Source organism: Aquarana catesbeiana, linkage group LG07 (assembly GCF_042186555.1).
Source record: "Aquarana catesbeiana isolate 2022-GZ linkage group LG07, ASM4218655v1, whole genome shotgun sequence".
Lineage (NCBI taxonomy): Eukaryota > Metazoa > Chordata > Amphibia > Anura > Ranidae > Aquarana > Aquarana catesbeiana.
The window spans coordinates 154,415,695-154,433,508 of NC_133330.1; the positions used below are offsets into that span (position 1 = coordinate 154,415,695).

At 43.7% G+C, this 17,814-nt stretch overlaps 2 protein-coding genes across 8 annotated transcripts in view; one reads left to right on the plus strand and one right to left on the minus strand.

Moving 5' to 3' along the window:
* The window catches only part of ATRIP (ATR interacting protein), a 275,160-nt gene extending 261,290 nt beyond the window's left edge, over positions 1 to 13,870 (minus strand). For all 5 annotated transcript variants that reach the window (XR_012235293.1, XR_012235292.1, XM_073592749.1 and 2 more), the window contains exon 1: positions 13,717 to 13,870. The gene's annotated coding sequence lies outside the window, so the exon portion shown is untranslated. The remainder of the gene's footprint in view (positions 1 to 13,716) is intronic.
* CENPM (centromere protein M) overlaps positions 13,849 to 17,814 on the plus strand; it is a 194,921-nt gene continuing 190,955 nt past the window's right edge. The window contains exon 1 of one of the 3 annotated variants that reach the window (XM_073592751.1): positions 13,849 to 14,023. In XM_073592751.1, coding sequence (XP_073448852.1) covers positions 13,967 to 14,023 — 57 coding nt within the window. In that variant the 5' untranslated portion in view covers positions 13,849 to 13,966. The remainder of the gene's footprint in view (positions 14,024 to 17,814) is intronic. The other 2 variants (XM_073592753.1, XM_073592752.1) reach the window with 2 other exon arrangements.

Consider the following 17,814-nt stretch of genomic DNA (forward strand, 5'->3'; position numbering starts at 1 on the left):
TGTCACTAAATGATATATTGCTCAAACATGCCATGGGAATATGTGAAATTACACCCCAAAATACATTCTGCTGCTTCTCCTGAGTACGGGGATACCACATGTGTGAGAATTTTTGGGAGCCTAGCCATGTACGGGACCCCGAAAACCAAGCACCGCCTTCAGGCTTTCTAAGGGGCGTGAATTTTTGATTTCACTCTTCACTGCCTATCACAGTTTCGGAGGCCATGGAATGCCCAGGTGGCACAAAACCCCCCCAAATGACCCCATTTTGGAAAGTAGACACCCCAAGCTATTTGCTGAGAGGTATAGTGAGTATTTTGCAGACCTCACTTTTTGTCACAAAGTTTTGAAATTTGAAAAAAGAAAAAAAAAAAAAGTTTTTTCTTGTCTTTCTTCATTTTCAAAAACAAATGAGAGCTTCAAAATACTCACCATGCCTCTCAGCAAATAGCTTGGGGTGTCTACTTTCCAAAATGGGGTCATTTGGGGGGGGTTTGTGCCACCTGGGCATTCCATGGCCTCCGAAACGGTGTTAGGCAGTGAAGAGTAAAATCAAAAATTCACGCCCTTAAAAACGCTGAAGGCGGTGATTGGATTTCGGGGCCCCGTACGCGGCTAGGCTCCCAAAAAGTCCCACACATGTGGTATCCCCATACTCAGGAGAAGCAGCTAAATGTATTTTGGGGTGCAATTCCACATAGGCCCATGGCCTGTGTGAGCAATATATCATTTAGTGACAACTTTGTGCAAAAAAAAAAAAAAAAAAAAAAAAAGTGTCACTTTCCCGCAACTTGTGTCAAAATATAAAATATTCCATGGACTCAATATGCCTCTCAGCAAATAGCTTGGGGTGTCTACTTTCCAAAATGGGGTCATTTGGGGGGGGGTTGTGCCACCTGGGCATTCCATGGCCTCCGAAACTGTGATAGGCAGTGAAGAGTGAAATCAAAAAGTTACACCCTTAGAAATCCTGAAGGCGGTGATTGGTTTTCGGGGTCCCATACGCGGCTAGGCTCCCAAAAAGTCCCACACATGTGGTATCCCCGTACTCAGGAGAAGTAGCTGAATATATTTTGGGGTGCAATTCCACATAGGCCCATGGCCTGTGTGAGCAATATATCATTTAGTGACAACTTTTTGTAAATATTTTTTTTTTTTTTTTTTTTTGTCATTATTCAATCACTTGGGACAAAAAAAATAAATATTCAATGGGTTCAACATGCCTATCAGCAATTTCCTTGGGGTGTCTACTTTCCAAAATGGGGTCATTTGGGGGGGTTTTGTACTGCCCTGCCATTTTAGCACCTCAAGAAATGACATAGGCAGTCATAAACTAAAAGCTGTGTAAATTCCAGAAAATGTACCCTAGTTTGTAGACGCTATAACTTTTGCGCAAACCAATAAATATACGCTTATTGACATTTTTTTTACCAAAGACATGTGGCCGAATACATTTTGGCCTAAATGTATGACTAAAATTGAGTTTATTGGATTTTTTTTATAACAAAAAGTAGAAAATATCATTTTTTTTCAAAATTTTCGGTCTTTTTCCGTTTATAGCGCAAAAAATAAAAACTGCAGAAGTGATCAAATACCATCAAAAGAAAGCTCTATTTGTGGGAAGAAAAGGACGCAAATTTCGTTTGGGTACAGCATTGCATAACCGCGCAATTAGCAGTTAAAGCGACGCAGTGCCAAATTGGAAAAAGACCTCTGGTCCTTAGGCAGCATAATGGTCCGGGGCTCAAGTGGTTAAATAATTTCTGCCAACTGAAGACATTATTTGTTTTATAATCTCCTATATCTCTAGAATATTTTTTCTGTTTTTTGTATTTTTGTTCTCTGTCTTCCTTTTCCAAATGATTTAGAAGATTGGAAGACAGTGAACTGTATTCTTGAGAGTTTTTGTGCATTGATAGCTTATCTCTAAGCTCCTTGATCTCTCTATCCAGAGAGAGGAGTCTGCTATTTTTCTTAGAGATCAGGACATTTAAAAAACTGATACCAACGTCATTAAAGTATTTAAACCATGAGTCTGAATCTGTTTCGCCCTGTTGGGGTTGTACCTCCCAACGCAGGCTTCTGGGTACCATCCCTTCTGAAATATACTGTTGTAAAAAGACTAGATCCCATTGAAGATGGAGTTCGGTTGTCATAACATTCTTCAACCTCAAAAATAAACCCCCTATTTCTGTCTCATTACCAGTGGCTGTGAAGACTCCTTCCGTGTTAACCTTATGAGAGGCTCGATAATCAAAAACATCCATCATGAGGGGAAGATGTTACAATACAAAGAAAGGAGCAACAGCAGTATATATTATAATACAAAAAGAGGAGCAGCAGCAGTGTATATTCCAATATATCAACAGTGAAAAAAATACTCAAGAACACCGCGCTTACTCTATTGTAGCAGCTCACACACAAAATAAGGAAATTTGGAAACAGTATGGGTATATATATAGTGTAGCGCTAGTTTTAGATCACAAAAAAGTTTAAAGTAGCAAAAAACAAATGTATCCAACCGTTTGTTTAGACCACCCTAGATTCAAATAATACAAAAAAAGATTTCAATTAATATCTATTTGCCTAAAAACTGAGGACCAATAAAGAGTCACAATCAGGTGGTGGTGTCCATATACTGCGTAAGTGGGTTGAGAGAGGCAATATACAATAAAAAAGGGTCAGGAAAAATGAATACATCCAACCATTTTGTTCATAACATCATATATTCAAAGTGATACTGAGAAGCATTTCAATAAGTATCTGTTTGTATAGAAACTAAAGACACAATAGAAAGTCCCAAATAGATGGTAGTGTCTATACACCACATAGATAGGTTGAAAGGAGGTGGTACACAATGATAGAATCCCCAATATGGAAGCAATGCAGGCTTACCGGAACCGTTGGACTCACAGAGACATATATCTCCTGAGTCAGAAATGCCTGTGTTGCCACCGGGCAATGGAATGAAGTCTCCCGATGGACCAATATGGACTCCGGATGCTATTTCCAAGGCTCCCGACAAAATTCTTTCATGTATAACCAGATTTTGTAGTGGCTTTGTAATGTTCTGGATCCATGAGCTACGGTCCCTCCACCCAAGGGGTATGAATGTGGATCTAGATATTAACGCCTTCATTAATGAATCTTAGAACGGGCAGGATTAAACTTGGTTTTAGAGATTAATGCCTCCATTAATAAAGCTTACAAGTAGTGAGACTAAGCTTTTTTTATATAGGGAAACAAACATCACCTAAATATTTGAAATATCTTTACCAATGAATTTTAAGGTCTACAAGTTGGTGGGACTAGATACATCCATTCAGATGACTACACACTACACGTAGGAAATCCATTCTTGTGTGTATATGTTATTGTCTGATGTTTATTTTTATCTTTTTGGAATTTTATTTTTTATGGTGTATGTAATTTTGTTTAATACGAGCCCCTTATTGAGAATCCGTCTTGGGCTTATACCCTTTGCGATTTTGCAACTCATAAGGTTTTTATATCTATATCTCTTTGTACAATGTCTAGGAATATAAAATTTGGGAGACTTCTGGTATCATTACATCCAATATTTTTTCACTGGTTTGGAATCACATTTTTTCTCCTTTAATTTACATTGCACATAAAGTACACAGTCATACTAGTCACACTGGATACATGTGGGTGATAATCCACAAATACATACACTAATACTATTGCTTTAGTGCAACACATGCACCTGCTACTAACATGCAGATATATCACTATTTGTTATTATAATAATAATATATTTTTTTTGCACTGTTATTAAATTAATTAATTTTTTTCACCTTCACAACCCTAGTAGCATTAGTCCTATAATGAAGGATTTCATTTGTTTTTTTGAATATTTTGCATGAATATTGAGCTATTTTCTATACATAGCTGTCTATTTCCACAGTACACAGTGGATGTGCTGTACAGTGGAGCGTCATTTCCCAAGCGGGGGGCGTGTCGACAGAGCGGACCGCTGGTGACGACATCGCGGCATGCCTACCGCTACACCGAGGCGTGGCACGCATGCGGCGAACGGCCGCCTAGCTTGCGTTCCACTCGGGCTGAAGTTGACGCTATACACGTCAGGAGGAGCGGTCATCCGGTTCCACTCACTTCCTGTGAGAGGTCCGGATGATTTTTCTTTGATTAACATCATCTTTTTTATATTTTAACTATATACATCATTACTGATATCTAATTTTTATAAGATTCGGAAACTTTATAGTCAATGGGCATATTTATTTCTTATTCTTTCAACAAGGGAAGGCTGGAACGCATAGAAGCCATTAAAAAGAGGCCTGGAACGCACGCGGGGCCGCCATTTTGGTGATACCCGGAAGTGCAAGCAAACAAGTGGCACATGCCGGATTCTCATTAAAGGGGGTCTTGGTAGATATATAAGTGAGTATGGCAGCAGTGGCAAGGTACCCCAGATGAAGTCTGAGTAGACGAAACGCGTCGGGAGACTCCACTGCCTGCCACCAGTTTTATTTTAAGCGCTTTTTATTATGGAAAATGTAAGTGTTTTATCTTAATAAATTTACCTTACAAAAACGGTATTATACTATGTGGCCCCTTTTTTACTTTCTATGAGCCACTACAAAATCTGGTTATACATGAAAGAATTTTGTCGGGAGCCTTGGAAATAGCATCCGGAGTCCATATTGGTCCATCGGGAGACTTCATTCCATTGCCCGGTGGCAACACAGGCATTTCTGACTCAGGAGATATATGTCTCTGTGAGTCCAACGGTTCCGGTAAGCCTGCATTGCTTCCATATGGGGGATTCTATCATTGTGTACCACCTCCTTTCAACCTATCTATGTGGTGTATAGACACTACCATCTATTTGGGACTTTCTATTGTGTCTTTAGTTTCTATACAAACAGATACTTATTGAAATGCTTCTCAGTATCACTTTGAATATATGATGTTATGAACAAAATGGTTGGATGTATTCATTTTTCCTGACCCTTTTTTATTGTATATTGCCTCTCTCAACCCACTTACGCAGTATATGGACACCACCACCTGATTGTGACTCTTTATTGGTCCTCAGTTTTTAGGCAAATAGATATTCATTGAAATCTTTTTTTGTATTATTTGAATCTAGGGTGGTCTAAACAAACGGTTGGATACATTTGTTTTTTGCTACTTTAAACTTTTTTGTGATCTAAAACTAGCGCTACACTATATATATACCCATACTGTTTCCAAATTTCCTTATTTTGTGTGTGAGCTGCTACAATAGAGTAAGCGCTGTGTTCTTGAGTATTTTTTTCACAGTTCAAAACCCCCCCAAATGGCCCCATTTTGGAAAGTGGACACCCCAAGCTATATGCTGAGAGGGATGTCGAGTCCATGGAATATTTTATATTTTGACACAAGTTGTGGGAAAAAGACAATTTTTTTTTTTTTTTGCACAAAGTTGTCACTAAATGATATATTGCTCAAACATGCCATGGGCATATGTGAAATTCCACCCCAAAATACATTCTGTTGCGTCTCCTGAGTACAGGAATACCACATGTGTGAGACTTTTTGGGAGCCTAGCCGCGTACGGGACCCCGAAAACCAAGCACCGCCTTCAGGCTTTCTAAGGGTGAAAATTTTTGATTTCACTCCTCACTACCTATCACAGATTCAGAGGCCATGGAATGCACAGATGGCACAAACACCCCCCCCCCAAATGACCCCATTTTGGAAAGTAGACACCCTAATCTATTTGCTGAGAGGTATGGTGAGTATTTTGCAGATCTCGCTTTTTGTCACAAAGTTTTGAAAATTAAAAAAAGAAAAAAAATATACATTTTTTTCTTTCTTCATTTTCAAAAACACATGAGAGCTGCAAAATACTCACCATGCCTCTCAGCAAATAGCTTGGGGTGTCTACTTTCCAAAATGGGGTCATTTGGCTGGGTTTTGTGCCATATTGACATTTTATGGCCTTCAAAACTGTGATAGGTAGTGGAGTGAAATCAAAAATTTACACACTTAGAAATCCTGAAGGCGGTGCTTGGTTTTTGGGGCCCCATACGCAGCTAGGCTCCCAAAAAGTCCCACACGTGGTATCCCTGTACTCAGAAGCCGCAAAATGTATTTTGGGATGCAATTCCATATATAACCATGACATGTGTGAGCAATATATCATTTAGTAAAAACTTTTTGTAAAAAAAATTTTTTTTTTGTCATTATTCATTCACTTGGGACAAAAAATAAAATATTCACTGGGCTCAACATGCCTCTTAGCAATTTCCTTAGGGTGTCTATTTTCCAAAATGGGGTCATTTGGGGGGGGGGGGGGGTTTGTACAGCCCTGCCATTTTAGCACCTCAAGAAATGATTTACTAAAAGCTGCGTAAATTCCAAAAAATGTACCCTAGTTTGTAGATGCTATAACTTTTGCGCAAACCAAAAAATATACGCTTATTGACATTTTTTTTTACTAAAGACATGTGTCTGAATACATTTTGCCCTAAATGTATGGCTAAAATTGAGTTTATTGGATTTTTCTTATAACAAAAAGAAGAAAATATCATTTTTTAAAAAAATTTTCGGTCTTTTTCCATTTATATCGCAAAAAATAAAAATCGCAGAAGCAATCAAATACCATCAAAAGAAAGCTCTATTTGTGGGGAAAAAAAGGACACAAATTTAGTTTGGGTACAACATTGCATGACCGCGCAATTACCAGTTACAGCAGCGCCAAATTGTAAAAAGTCCTCTGATCCTTGGCCAGCCAAATGGTCCGGGGCTGAAGTGGTTAATTAAAAAAAAAAAAGAAAAAAAAAAAAAAAAAAAGGGGGTTTACATCCCCTCTAAGCTTATCAAAATTGACATTAAGGCCTCATGCACACGGACGTTTTTACAGACGCTTTTTTGAGCGTTTTTTGCAGCTTAAAAAGGCCTGTCTATGTTAGTCTATGGCTTCATGCCCACCTAGGCGTTTTTGAACTGCAAATGGCATAGGCGTTTTTAAGCTGTAAAAAAAACCCAGGACCTCTGGGTTCTGAGAGATGTTTTTCAGCTGTAAAAACGCTCTAACGCTGATAAATGCTCAAAAAGTCATTCACCAACGGTTTTTAACGTTTTTGAGACATTGGAAAAAAAAAAACGCTAACGCGAAAAAACGCTATTGCAAAAACGCTGAAAAAAGCTGAAAAAGTTAAAAAAAAAATCACTGCAAAGATACTGGTGTTTTCATAACGTTATTTTAACATCCAGTATGCATGAGGCCATATTGTAAAGACAGGAGATGAAAATAAATTAAAGAAAAAAGCCTAAGTAAACTACTGCAGCCACCACATCTATTAGAAAGCTGTAACACATTACATATTCGTTTTCTGGATTAGAAACACTTTAAAAAATAATGTAGCAGTTACTCAGACGTTGTCTCATGTAACATTAATAGGAACCGCTAGGTGAGAACGAGCAAGTTACAATGTTACATGTTACCAAATGTAGCTAAAACATTTTGAAAACACCTGCTGTGTTATTATTGCTTTCTCTGCTCCTGGGGAGATACTGGCTGTATGCTTACCAAGACACAAACTAAGAGGAATCCTTCCAACAGGTATAGGGCCTCATGTACACTGGACATTTGAAAACTTCTTCTGAGCGCTGAAACTTGACAGCTAGTAACCAATGTTTAAAAACATCAGTTTTTAAAATCAGTCTCTCTCTTTCTTTGAAGCCCACAATATACAAGGGTTCTGGAAAGGCTGCTTTTTCCCCATTGCTAATGGTCTGAAATGTTTCCCTACTGAAAACATCTATAAACGTAAACGCATATAAATGGGAATTACCACGTTTAGACGCATTTACACGCTGTTACATGCATTTGCCATTTCGAATGCCCCTGAAATACCGTCCTGAATGCAAATTTTTGATTTAAAAAAAAATGCTTCTAACCTCAACTGCTTCTAAACGCCATGTGTACATGTACTGATAAGATAACAGAGGAGAGTTCAGGGGCTGCTTAAAAAAAACACCCAACTGCTCCTTAGCCCAGGTTCACACGGAGCTGCAGGAATAAACCTGAGCGAGTTCAGCTGAACTCATTCCGCTCATCGCACCGATTAGGACGGTGCCATTGATGGCAATTGCCGCCGATTTGACGTCAAATCGCATGTCAAAACGCTCCAGTGTGAACCAGGGCTAAACGTCTGTTTACCAGCTGCAGTGTACATGAGGCCTAAAGGAGAAGAATAACACTTGATTTAGTAGCATGGGCAAGGGATAGAATTTTGATTAAATGTTCCAATTTTTACATTTGTATTCCTTGTTGGGGTGATTTTCCTAACTCCCTGTGTAATACAAGGATAGCAAGTTATGGAAAATCTGTTCCATAGGGACTCGGACAGCACTAAAATCCTGACAGAAGTTTTAAGGGCACTTTCACTCTAACCCCCTAAAGTGGCAGGATGTGTACATTCTGCAGGTAAAATCTTCTACTAGCTCATTATGAAATACTTACCTTAGAACGATGCCGGCACACCGCTCACACGGCCGTCAAGTTTCCCGGAGTTACTTCCAGGTTCGTGGGCTCCGGCGCTGTGATTGGCCGGAGCCAGGATTATGTCACTCCCACACATGCGTGCGGGTGCCACCGGTCACGGCACGGGCCCTGAAGGAACGGACCAAGCAGGCCGTTCCTTCAGTGCGCATGCGCCAATGACGTCGGCGGCAGAGTTTATAGTAAATATCTCCTAAACAGTGCAGATTTAGGAGTTATTTACAGTACCTACAGGTAAGCCTTATTATAGGCTTACACAGGGCCAGATTAAGAGCATCATGGGCCTGGTGCTGAGGATTTTGGTGGGCCTTTTTATGGAAACAAAATGAAAATGCAAAAAATTTTTTTTTTGCTAAAACAAATTAAATATACTCTCACCAGTAATATCAGCCATGCAGCCTCTGAGCAGCAGCAACACCACCAATACCACCTGCTATGCAGTCTCTCACTAACAGCAACATAGGGAGACCACATTTCCAAACTGCCATTCAGGGACATCCCCCCTTCCCAAAAAAAAGATGAGGGGGGATGTAGTCTCGGAGTTGATGGGAAAATAGGTGACGGGGGTGATTTTTCGGGCAAATGGCTGATGTTAGCACTTAAAATTATCCTGACCTGCTTGATATGGCATCAGGATGATCAAATTCCATTATTTCTATTACTACATTGTAATATATAGTGAAATAGTTCAACTCACCATGATGCAGAATCAGTGGGAACCTAAACTTGTCACTTGCCACCAGATGCAGCATGTCACTTGCCATCATCGCCTGCCGCCAGATGCCACCCATAGCCTGCCATCAGATGCAGTGTGCCACTTCCCACCAGCATCCTGCCACCAGATACAGTGTGCCACTTGCCACCAGCAGCCTGCCCCCAGATACGGTGTGCCACTTGCCACCAGATACACTGTGCCACTTGCCAACAGCAGCCTGCCACCAGATACGGTGTGCCACTTGCCACCAGCAGCATGCCACCAGATACGGTGTGCCACTTGCCACCAGCAGCATGCCACCAGATACAGTGTGCCACTTGCCACCAGATACAGTGTGCCACTTGCCACCAGCAGCCTGCCATCAGATATGGTGTGCCACTTGCCAACAGAAGCCTGCCACCAGATACAGTGTGCCACCAGCAGCCTGCCACCAGATACAGTGTGCCACTTGCCACAAGCAGCATGCCACCAGATACGGTGTGCCACTTGCCACCAGATACAGTTTGCCACTTGCCACCAGATACAGTTTGCCACCAGATACAGTGTGCTACTTGCCACCCACAGCCTCCCACCAGACACAGTGTGCCACTTGCCAACAGCAGCCTGCCACCAGATACAGTGTGCCACTTACCACAAGCAGCATGTACCAGATATAGTGTGCCACTTGCCACCAGCAGCCTGCCACCAGATACAGTGTGCCACTTGCCACCAGCAGCCTGCCACCAGATATGGTGTGCTACTTGCCACCCACAGCCTGCTACCAGACACAGTGTGCCACTTTCCACCAGCAGCCTGCCACCAGATACATTGTGCCACTTGCCACAAGCAGCATGCCACCAAATACGGTGTGCCACTTGCCACCAGATACAGTGTGCTACTTGCCACCCACAGCCTCCCACCAGACACAGTGTGCCACTTGCCAACAGCAGCCTCCCACCAGACACAGTGTGCCACTTGCCAAGAGCAGCCTGCCACCAGATATAGTGTGCCACTTGCCACAAGCAGCATGTACCAGATACGGTGTGCCACTTGCCACCAGATACAGTGTGCCACTTGCCACCAGCAGCCTGCCACCAGATATGGTGTGCCACTTGCCACCAGATGCAGTGTGCCACTTGCCACCAGATGCAGTGTGCCACTTGCCACCAGATACAGTGTGCCACTTGCCACCAGATACAGTGTGCCACTTGCCACCAGCCTGTCACCAGATACGGTGTGCTACTTGCCACCAGCAGCCTTCCACCTGATACAGTGTGCTACTTGCCACCAGCAGCCTGCCACCAGATACAGTGTGCCACTTGCCACCAGCAGCCTTCCACCTGATACAGTGTGCTACTTGCCACCAGCAGCCTGCCACCAGATACGGTGCGCCACTTGCCACCAGCAGCCTGCCACCAGATAAGGTGTGCCACTTGCCACCAGCAGCCTGCCACCAGATACGGTGTGCCACTTGCCACCAGCAGCATGCAACCAGATACAGTGTGCCACTTGCCACCAGCAGCCTGCCACTGCCTCCAGGACTCTGCCCGGACGGATAGGAGGGACAGGGCCTGCATTGTCAATCAAAGCCCTGGAGCCCCCACCCCTCCTGATCTGGGATGGTATGGCCGTGTGTGTGTGTGTATGCCAGGAGTATTGATCAGACCAAGTTCTACAGGGGGGTTGTGTGTGCAAGCCTTTGGGCTCACACTTGTGCGCTGCAGTCGGCCGCACTGCTTGTGTATCTGCAGTTTTAGCTTGCAGTCCTATTGATATATATTAGGTTGCAGGTTTTTGCTGCATTTTCTGAGAGTGCGCCAAAGATCACGGTGCGCTTTCAGAAAAAAAAAACACACAACCTAATAGAAATCGATAGGACTGTGGGTAAAACGCAGGAAAACTGTGGATACACTAGCAATGGGCCAAAACATAGCAAACCAGTGTGAACCCACCTAAAAGCACAAGGGACCGAGTACTACCACAGGCTGAGGACACAATTCTAAACACTTTTGCTGCAGTTATAAGAGCTACTGCTGGAGGAATAAGTTAAAAAGGAGGGGAAGGGAGATAAGAGTCACTTTGCTCACATTTGGATGGTCCCTGGAGGCTCATCACTCAGAGATATCTGCCGCTGTTCTGTTCATAATTTCCCACCCACACGGCTCCTTCTTCACTACACAGCCACAGACTTCACAGAGTGAGAGAGGGGAGGGGAAAGGCAGAGCCGACTCAGCCTCTCCAATTTGTGTAGGGGGGAAATGTGCACTGTGACATTGTAATAAACACAGTGAGCAAACACAGACGCAGCCAGACACCCCTCCATTTATACACAGCTTCTCCTGTCCCATAGAAGTTTATGGACAGGAGAAAATCGGGCTTATACTGCTGGCTGGGCGGGCCGATTTTAAGGCAGGGGCCTGGAGCTGCAGCTCCATCAGCCCCTATGTTAATCCGGCCCTGGGTTTACATGCAAGTACAATTAAAGGGGAAGATTTTACTTCCTCTTTAAAGGTAAAAAAAAAAAAAAAAAAAAAGCTTTCTTTTAGAACCACTTTAATAAAAGTTGATTATTAGAAGCACCAAGGCAGTATTAAATGGTTTTTCTCAGCCTTCTAACTGCTACATCTGCAGTGTAATGTGTTATTTTGAAAAACAACAGACTAACTGGCTGAATCATCAGATAAAAATAATGAAAGATATTAAACGAATGCAGCCATCACATCTGGCAAGCAGCAATATAATAAATGTTTGTTTTTGGGTTTAAAGGAGAAGTCCAGCCTGGGCTTCTCCTATGGGTCACAGGAGTGCAATTAGTTTTTCAATTCTGTGACCCGTTTTCAGCAAAGAGATCTTTTTACTGTCCACTTTAGATTTACCAAAACTATCTAAACCACTGAATCATTGTGTATGCCATCAAGTGGGCCTCGTTGAGGAGATTGTTCAATTGGATTGCAATGTGTGTGGTGAGCCTAACAGAGGCCCTTCTCCACAACCCCCAGTATAGGGGGCACTTTACTAATTGCTTATGTAAGAGAACACCACAGTTGTCACCGTCTATATCTCTTTTCTGGTTTCGTGTTTATGAGTTCAACCCATTCTCCTCCACAGTAAAGTGGGGTATACCCTATAAGAAAATCAGACGAACGATCATTTCACAGCAAGTTGGAACAGCGGAAGGAAATAATGTATGAAAATTCTAGTACATCAAAGGCTTTTTTTTTTGTTGTTTATGGTTTCTGATCATGCGCACTCTTTCTTTTCCGATTCTTCTTGTATGAAAGCAGTACACATAACCCCTTCCTGACTAGCAGCCACAGTTTTACTGCGGAAGGTTGGCTCCCCTGGGCGAAACGTCCTCGCTTCACCTTTTGACCACTAGGGGGCTCGCCGCCGATGCGAGTGCCAGCGTGACAGAGCAAGAACCGGGATCCGTGTGTGTAAACACAAAGATCCCGGTTCTCTCAGGGGAGAGGAGACGGATTGTGTGTTCATACAAAGTATGAACACCAATCTGTCATCTCCCCTAGTCAGTCCCATCCCCACACTAGGGAACACAGTTAACTCCGTGATCACCCCCTAGTGTAAACCCCTTCCCTGCCAGTGACATTTATACAGTAATCAGTGCATTTTTATAGCACTGATCGCTGTATAATTGTCACTGGTCCCAAAAATGTATCAAAAGTGTCCGATGTGTCCGCTGCAATATCACAGTCACCACCATTACCAGTAAAAAAAAAAGAAAAATGCCATAAATCTATCCCCTATTTTGTAGATGCGATAACCTTTGCACAAAAATATGTAGAAGAATACATATTGGCCTAAACTTGGGGGGGGGGGGGGAGGTTTCAAAATTGTCGCTCTTTTTTTGTTTATAGCACAAAAAATAAAAACCCGCAGAGATGATCAAATACCACTTAAAGAAAGCTCTATTTGTGAGAGAAAAGGGACGTCAATTTTGTTGGGGTACAACGTCGCACGGCCACGCAATTATCTTCCGGAGCTGAAGTGGTTACGCGAAAAGCGTTTGTTCGGTTCAAGTAGAAGGAAAATTTTGGAATTTGTCCCTTCGGAAGTTTTCCTTTGGAAGGTCAGAATGGGCTGTAGAAAGTTGTGTACACACTATCAGAGAATCGGACGATCAATGCTCAGATAAAAACGTTCACCCGATTTTCTTATAGCGTGTACGGGTCTTTAGTGTGACACACAAAGTAGCTAACATTTCCTTTTCCTTCCCTCTATTAGTGTATTCCAGCTGAGAGTATGCTGGGTGTATAGATAGAACTTTGTTCCTGAGACTTTTTACAAGGGATGCTCCATGTTAGAACAGGTGGGAAAGCCTGCTGTACTTTGCGACACAGGTGGAAGCTCCTTTTTCTCACAGTACACACGGCCGGGTACCCGACATGCTCACACTACTTCACACAGAGACACACAACATTGCGCTGTCCGTGAAGAGAAAATGTAGTCCCGCTATTTATATTACCTGGTCGCCTCACAGAGCCACCGGCCCAGCAACCTTCCTCTCCCCGGCTGCACTCATGTCTCGGCGGCTTCCCGGTCACCAGCACTCCGAGAGGGTACAGAGCACAAGCAGCCAATCAGGAGCGAGCGCGTGCACGTACCCTCTTCCTGTACAGCGCCAAGGACGCGCACGCTCTAGACAGGAATAGAAGCTTGAATGTAAATGGCGCGGTTTAGTGCAGTGTGACACCCGGGTGGGGGCATTGCTGGTTATGGCCGCTCTCCGGCCGTTTGAGAAGATGCCTGTAGTTAACGCTGCCGCTGTTCTGGTGAGTCGCCTGTACTCTATGAATGTCAGCTCAGCTGAGGTGTCTTGGTATGTGGTAGGTGAAGTCAGTCATGTGTAGAGCTATGACTCGCCAACTTCACTTATGTAGTCTGGTAACTTTCCTAAAGCAGAGCTCCAGCTAAAACACATCCAGAAAAGGTAAAGTAACCACCTCAGCTCCGGAAGGTTTTACCCCCTTCATGACCAGGCCATTTTTTGCTACGTGGCAATCCGCTACTTTTAGACCCCCTTTCACACTGAGGCAGTTTTCAGGTGTTTTAGTGCTAGAAATAGCGCCTGAAAACTGCCTTCCGAATGGGAATGCTTGAGGGCTTTCACACTGGGGCGGGGCGCTTGGGGGATGTTAGAAAAAGTTCTGCAAGCAGCATCTTTGGGAGCGCTGTATAAACCGCTCCTCCACCCCCTCTGCTCATTGGAATGAATGGGCAGCTCTTCTGAAGCGCCGCAACCTGGGCATTTTTAACCCCTTTGGCTGCTAGTGGGGTTAAAAGCGCAACCCCCCCCCCTTGCGGACAAAAAACGCTGCTTAAACAGTGGTAAAGCCCCGCTAAAACGAGCAGCGCTTTACCGCTAATGCACGGGCGGCCCCAGTGTGAAAGGGGTCTAGCTAGTAATTGTGTGGTCTTCAAACGCTGTACCCAAGCAGACTTTATATCAATTTTTTTTGGCCCAAATTTATTCTGCTACATGTTTCTGATTAAAAAAAACTAATTTATTTAATGTGTGTGTGTATATGTGTGTGTGTATATATATATATATATATATATATATATATATATATATATATTCTCTAGAAATTTTTTTATTTTTTTTTTATACTACTAATGGTGGTGATCAATTCCTTATAATGGGACTGTGATATTGCAGCAGACGCCGGGGGAACTTACTAACTGACATCACCAGGTACCTTAACCACTTCCTGCCCGGCCTATAGCAAAATGACGGCCGAGCGGTGGTTGCGTTATCCTGACTGGGCATCATATGACGTCCAGCAGGATAACAGCCGCCGCGCGCCCATGGGGGCGTGCATCGCGGCGATCAGTGGTGCAGTGTGTCAGTCTGACACACCGCTACACCTAGCACGTGGTAAAGAGCCTCCGTCAGAGGCTTTTTACCGAGATCAGCCGTGTCCAATCACGGCTGATCACGATGTAAACAGGAAGAACAGTTGATCATCTTTTCCCCACTCGCGTCTGATAGACGCGAGTAGAGGAGAGCCGATCGGCGGCTCTCCTGACCGGGGGGGGGGGATCTGTGCTAATTGTTTATCAGTGCAGCCTCCCCTCGGATCCCGCCCAGGACCACCAGGATGGCCATCCACACTGGACCACCAGGTATGCCCCCCCCAGACCACCAGGGAAATGCAAATCTGTGCCAAGGCAGCTGCCAATCCAGTGCCCAGGCAGCTGCCAATCAGTGCACACTCACAATGCCTACCAGTGCTACCAGGGATGCCTATCAGTGCCCAGCAGTGCCACCCATTAGTACCCGTCTTTGCAGCCTATCAGTGCCGCCTATCAATGCCCATCAGTGCTGCATATCAGTTGATGAGTATCAGGTGCAGACTGTGCACAAGTCTGTATGAACAAGAAAATCCCGGACTGCTGCACTCTGAAAAACGATCATCTTTATTCCATATTCAATCCATGATAAAAACAGCAAAAGTCATCCACTCAAACAGGAGATAGCAATAGCTAACGCGTTTCACATACAAAGATACTTACTCATAGCTATGAGTAAGCATCTTTGTATGTGAAACGCGTTAGCTATTGCTATCTCCTGTCTGAGTGGATGACTTTTGCTGTTTTTATCATGGATTGAATATGGAATAAAGATAATTGTTTTTACAAAATTTTATAACAAAAGCAAAACTTTTTCAAAATTTTTTTTAAAAATTTTCGGTCTTTTTTAATTTTGTTTGGGTACCGTGTAGCATGACCGCGCAATTGTCATTTAAACAGCGACAGCGCAGAAAGCTGAAAATTGGCTTGGGCAGGAAGGGGGATAAGTGCCTGGTATTGAAGTGGTTAAAGTGGTTGTAAATCTACTTTGAAAAAACAAAAAAAACCAAAACCTAACACCTGCAAGACAAAGGCATAATGGGCTATAGGGGTGCGCATATTCACTGGTCTCACGATTCGATTCGATTACGATTATCTGGTCAACGATTCGATTCGATTCCGCGATGCATCACGATTACCGACGAGCTTCCGCTTGGGCTGCCTAGGCGGCCCTTCTTCCCTGCAATCTCCTGGGACACATCACAGTTCCCAGAAGATTGCCCGGCTGAGCAGGACAGCGCAGTGAGACATGCGCACCCGGCTGTGAAGCTGCAAGCTGTCACAGCCGGATGCCCACAGTAGTATTGCCAGCGCCGTGGACAGGCAGGGGAGAGAATGGAGGGTTTGGGTGGCCACGTCGCTGGATTGTGGGACAGGTGAGTGTCTTTTTATTAAAAGTCAGAAGATACACTTTTTTTGTAGCTGCTGACTTTTATTAAACAAAAAATTTACTAGGCGGCCCCTCCCTGCCAGCGATCTTCTGGGTCCCAGAAGATTGGCTGGCCAATGGCAGATCGCAGTGCAGCTCGTGCAGTCTGCACCCAGCTGTGAAGCCATAAGCTGTCACGGGCGGGTGTCACTGCCCACAGTAGATGACAGCGCCGAGGAGAGGGAGAGGAGCGAGGCTCCATGTGGCCGCATCAATGGACCGTGGGACAGGTGAATGTCTGATTATTAAAAGTCAGCAGCTACACTTTTTGTGGCTGCTGACTTTTAATAAACTAAAAAACGTGTGGAACTCCACTTTAGGTAGTGCACTAATCAAGTGCACTACAAGGTACAGGAATTCACACACACGGCTGCTGGAAGGTCAGGAGGGATTACAATCCACAACTGACAAACAGCCCTGTGAAGTTCCTGTACTGTGTCTGTGACATTTCTCTGGGCTCCCCTGTTTGCACCTTCCAGCACACTAGGAGTTAACACAGTGGAATGTGCAAACTGGGGGGGGGGGGGGGGGCGCAGAGAAATAATGTCACAGAGCACATGTAGGAGACAGTGTAAGTAGAATACAAACACACTTGTACTCTACATACAGCTGTTAAAATACCTGTGTGGTAAGAAAAATGTAGTTAAAATCCATTAAGTGCCCACTACTGTATCTGCATTTTAAAATTTATGCAGCTTCATATCTTATTTTTCAGTCTGTGTAAATATATATAACTGTTTTTGTCAAAACTGCTTTTGTTAATAAATACAATTGTAATCCATTAACTGGTGATCGTTGTGTGTGTGTGTGTGTGTGTGTGTTTTTTTTTTTTTTTTTTTTAAATATATGCATCTTCATACCTTGTTTTTTTTAGTCTGTGTGTAAAACTGTATAAGCCGGTCATGTGACTGCTCAGTCCAGCCCGCATCGCTCTCCTCTCAGTCTCAGGTCTCTCTGACTCTCCTGACGTCAGTGGGAGTTCTCAGCCCTGCCCACCAACTGTAGCTATCAGATCAGAAGAGAGGCGGGCGAGGCTGACGTCAGGAGAGACAGAGAGGAGAGGGGCGGGCCGGACCGAGTAGTCACATGAGCGCCGGGATATACAGTTATATACACAACTAAAAACGAGGTTTGAAGCTACATATATTTAAAAAAAGAACACATACAGCGATCACCACTGAATGGATTACTATTGCATTTAATAGCAAAAGCCATTTTGAGAAAAAACGCTCGGAGTACACTTCCGGGAGGGGCGGGGCAAGTCGGGATGACGTCACACCC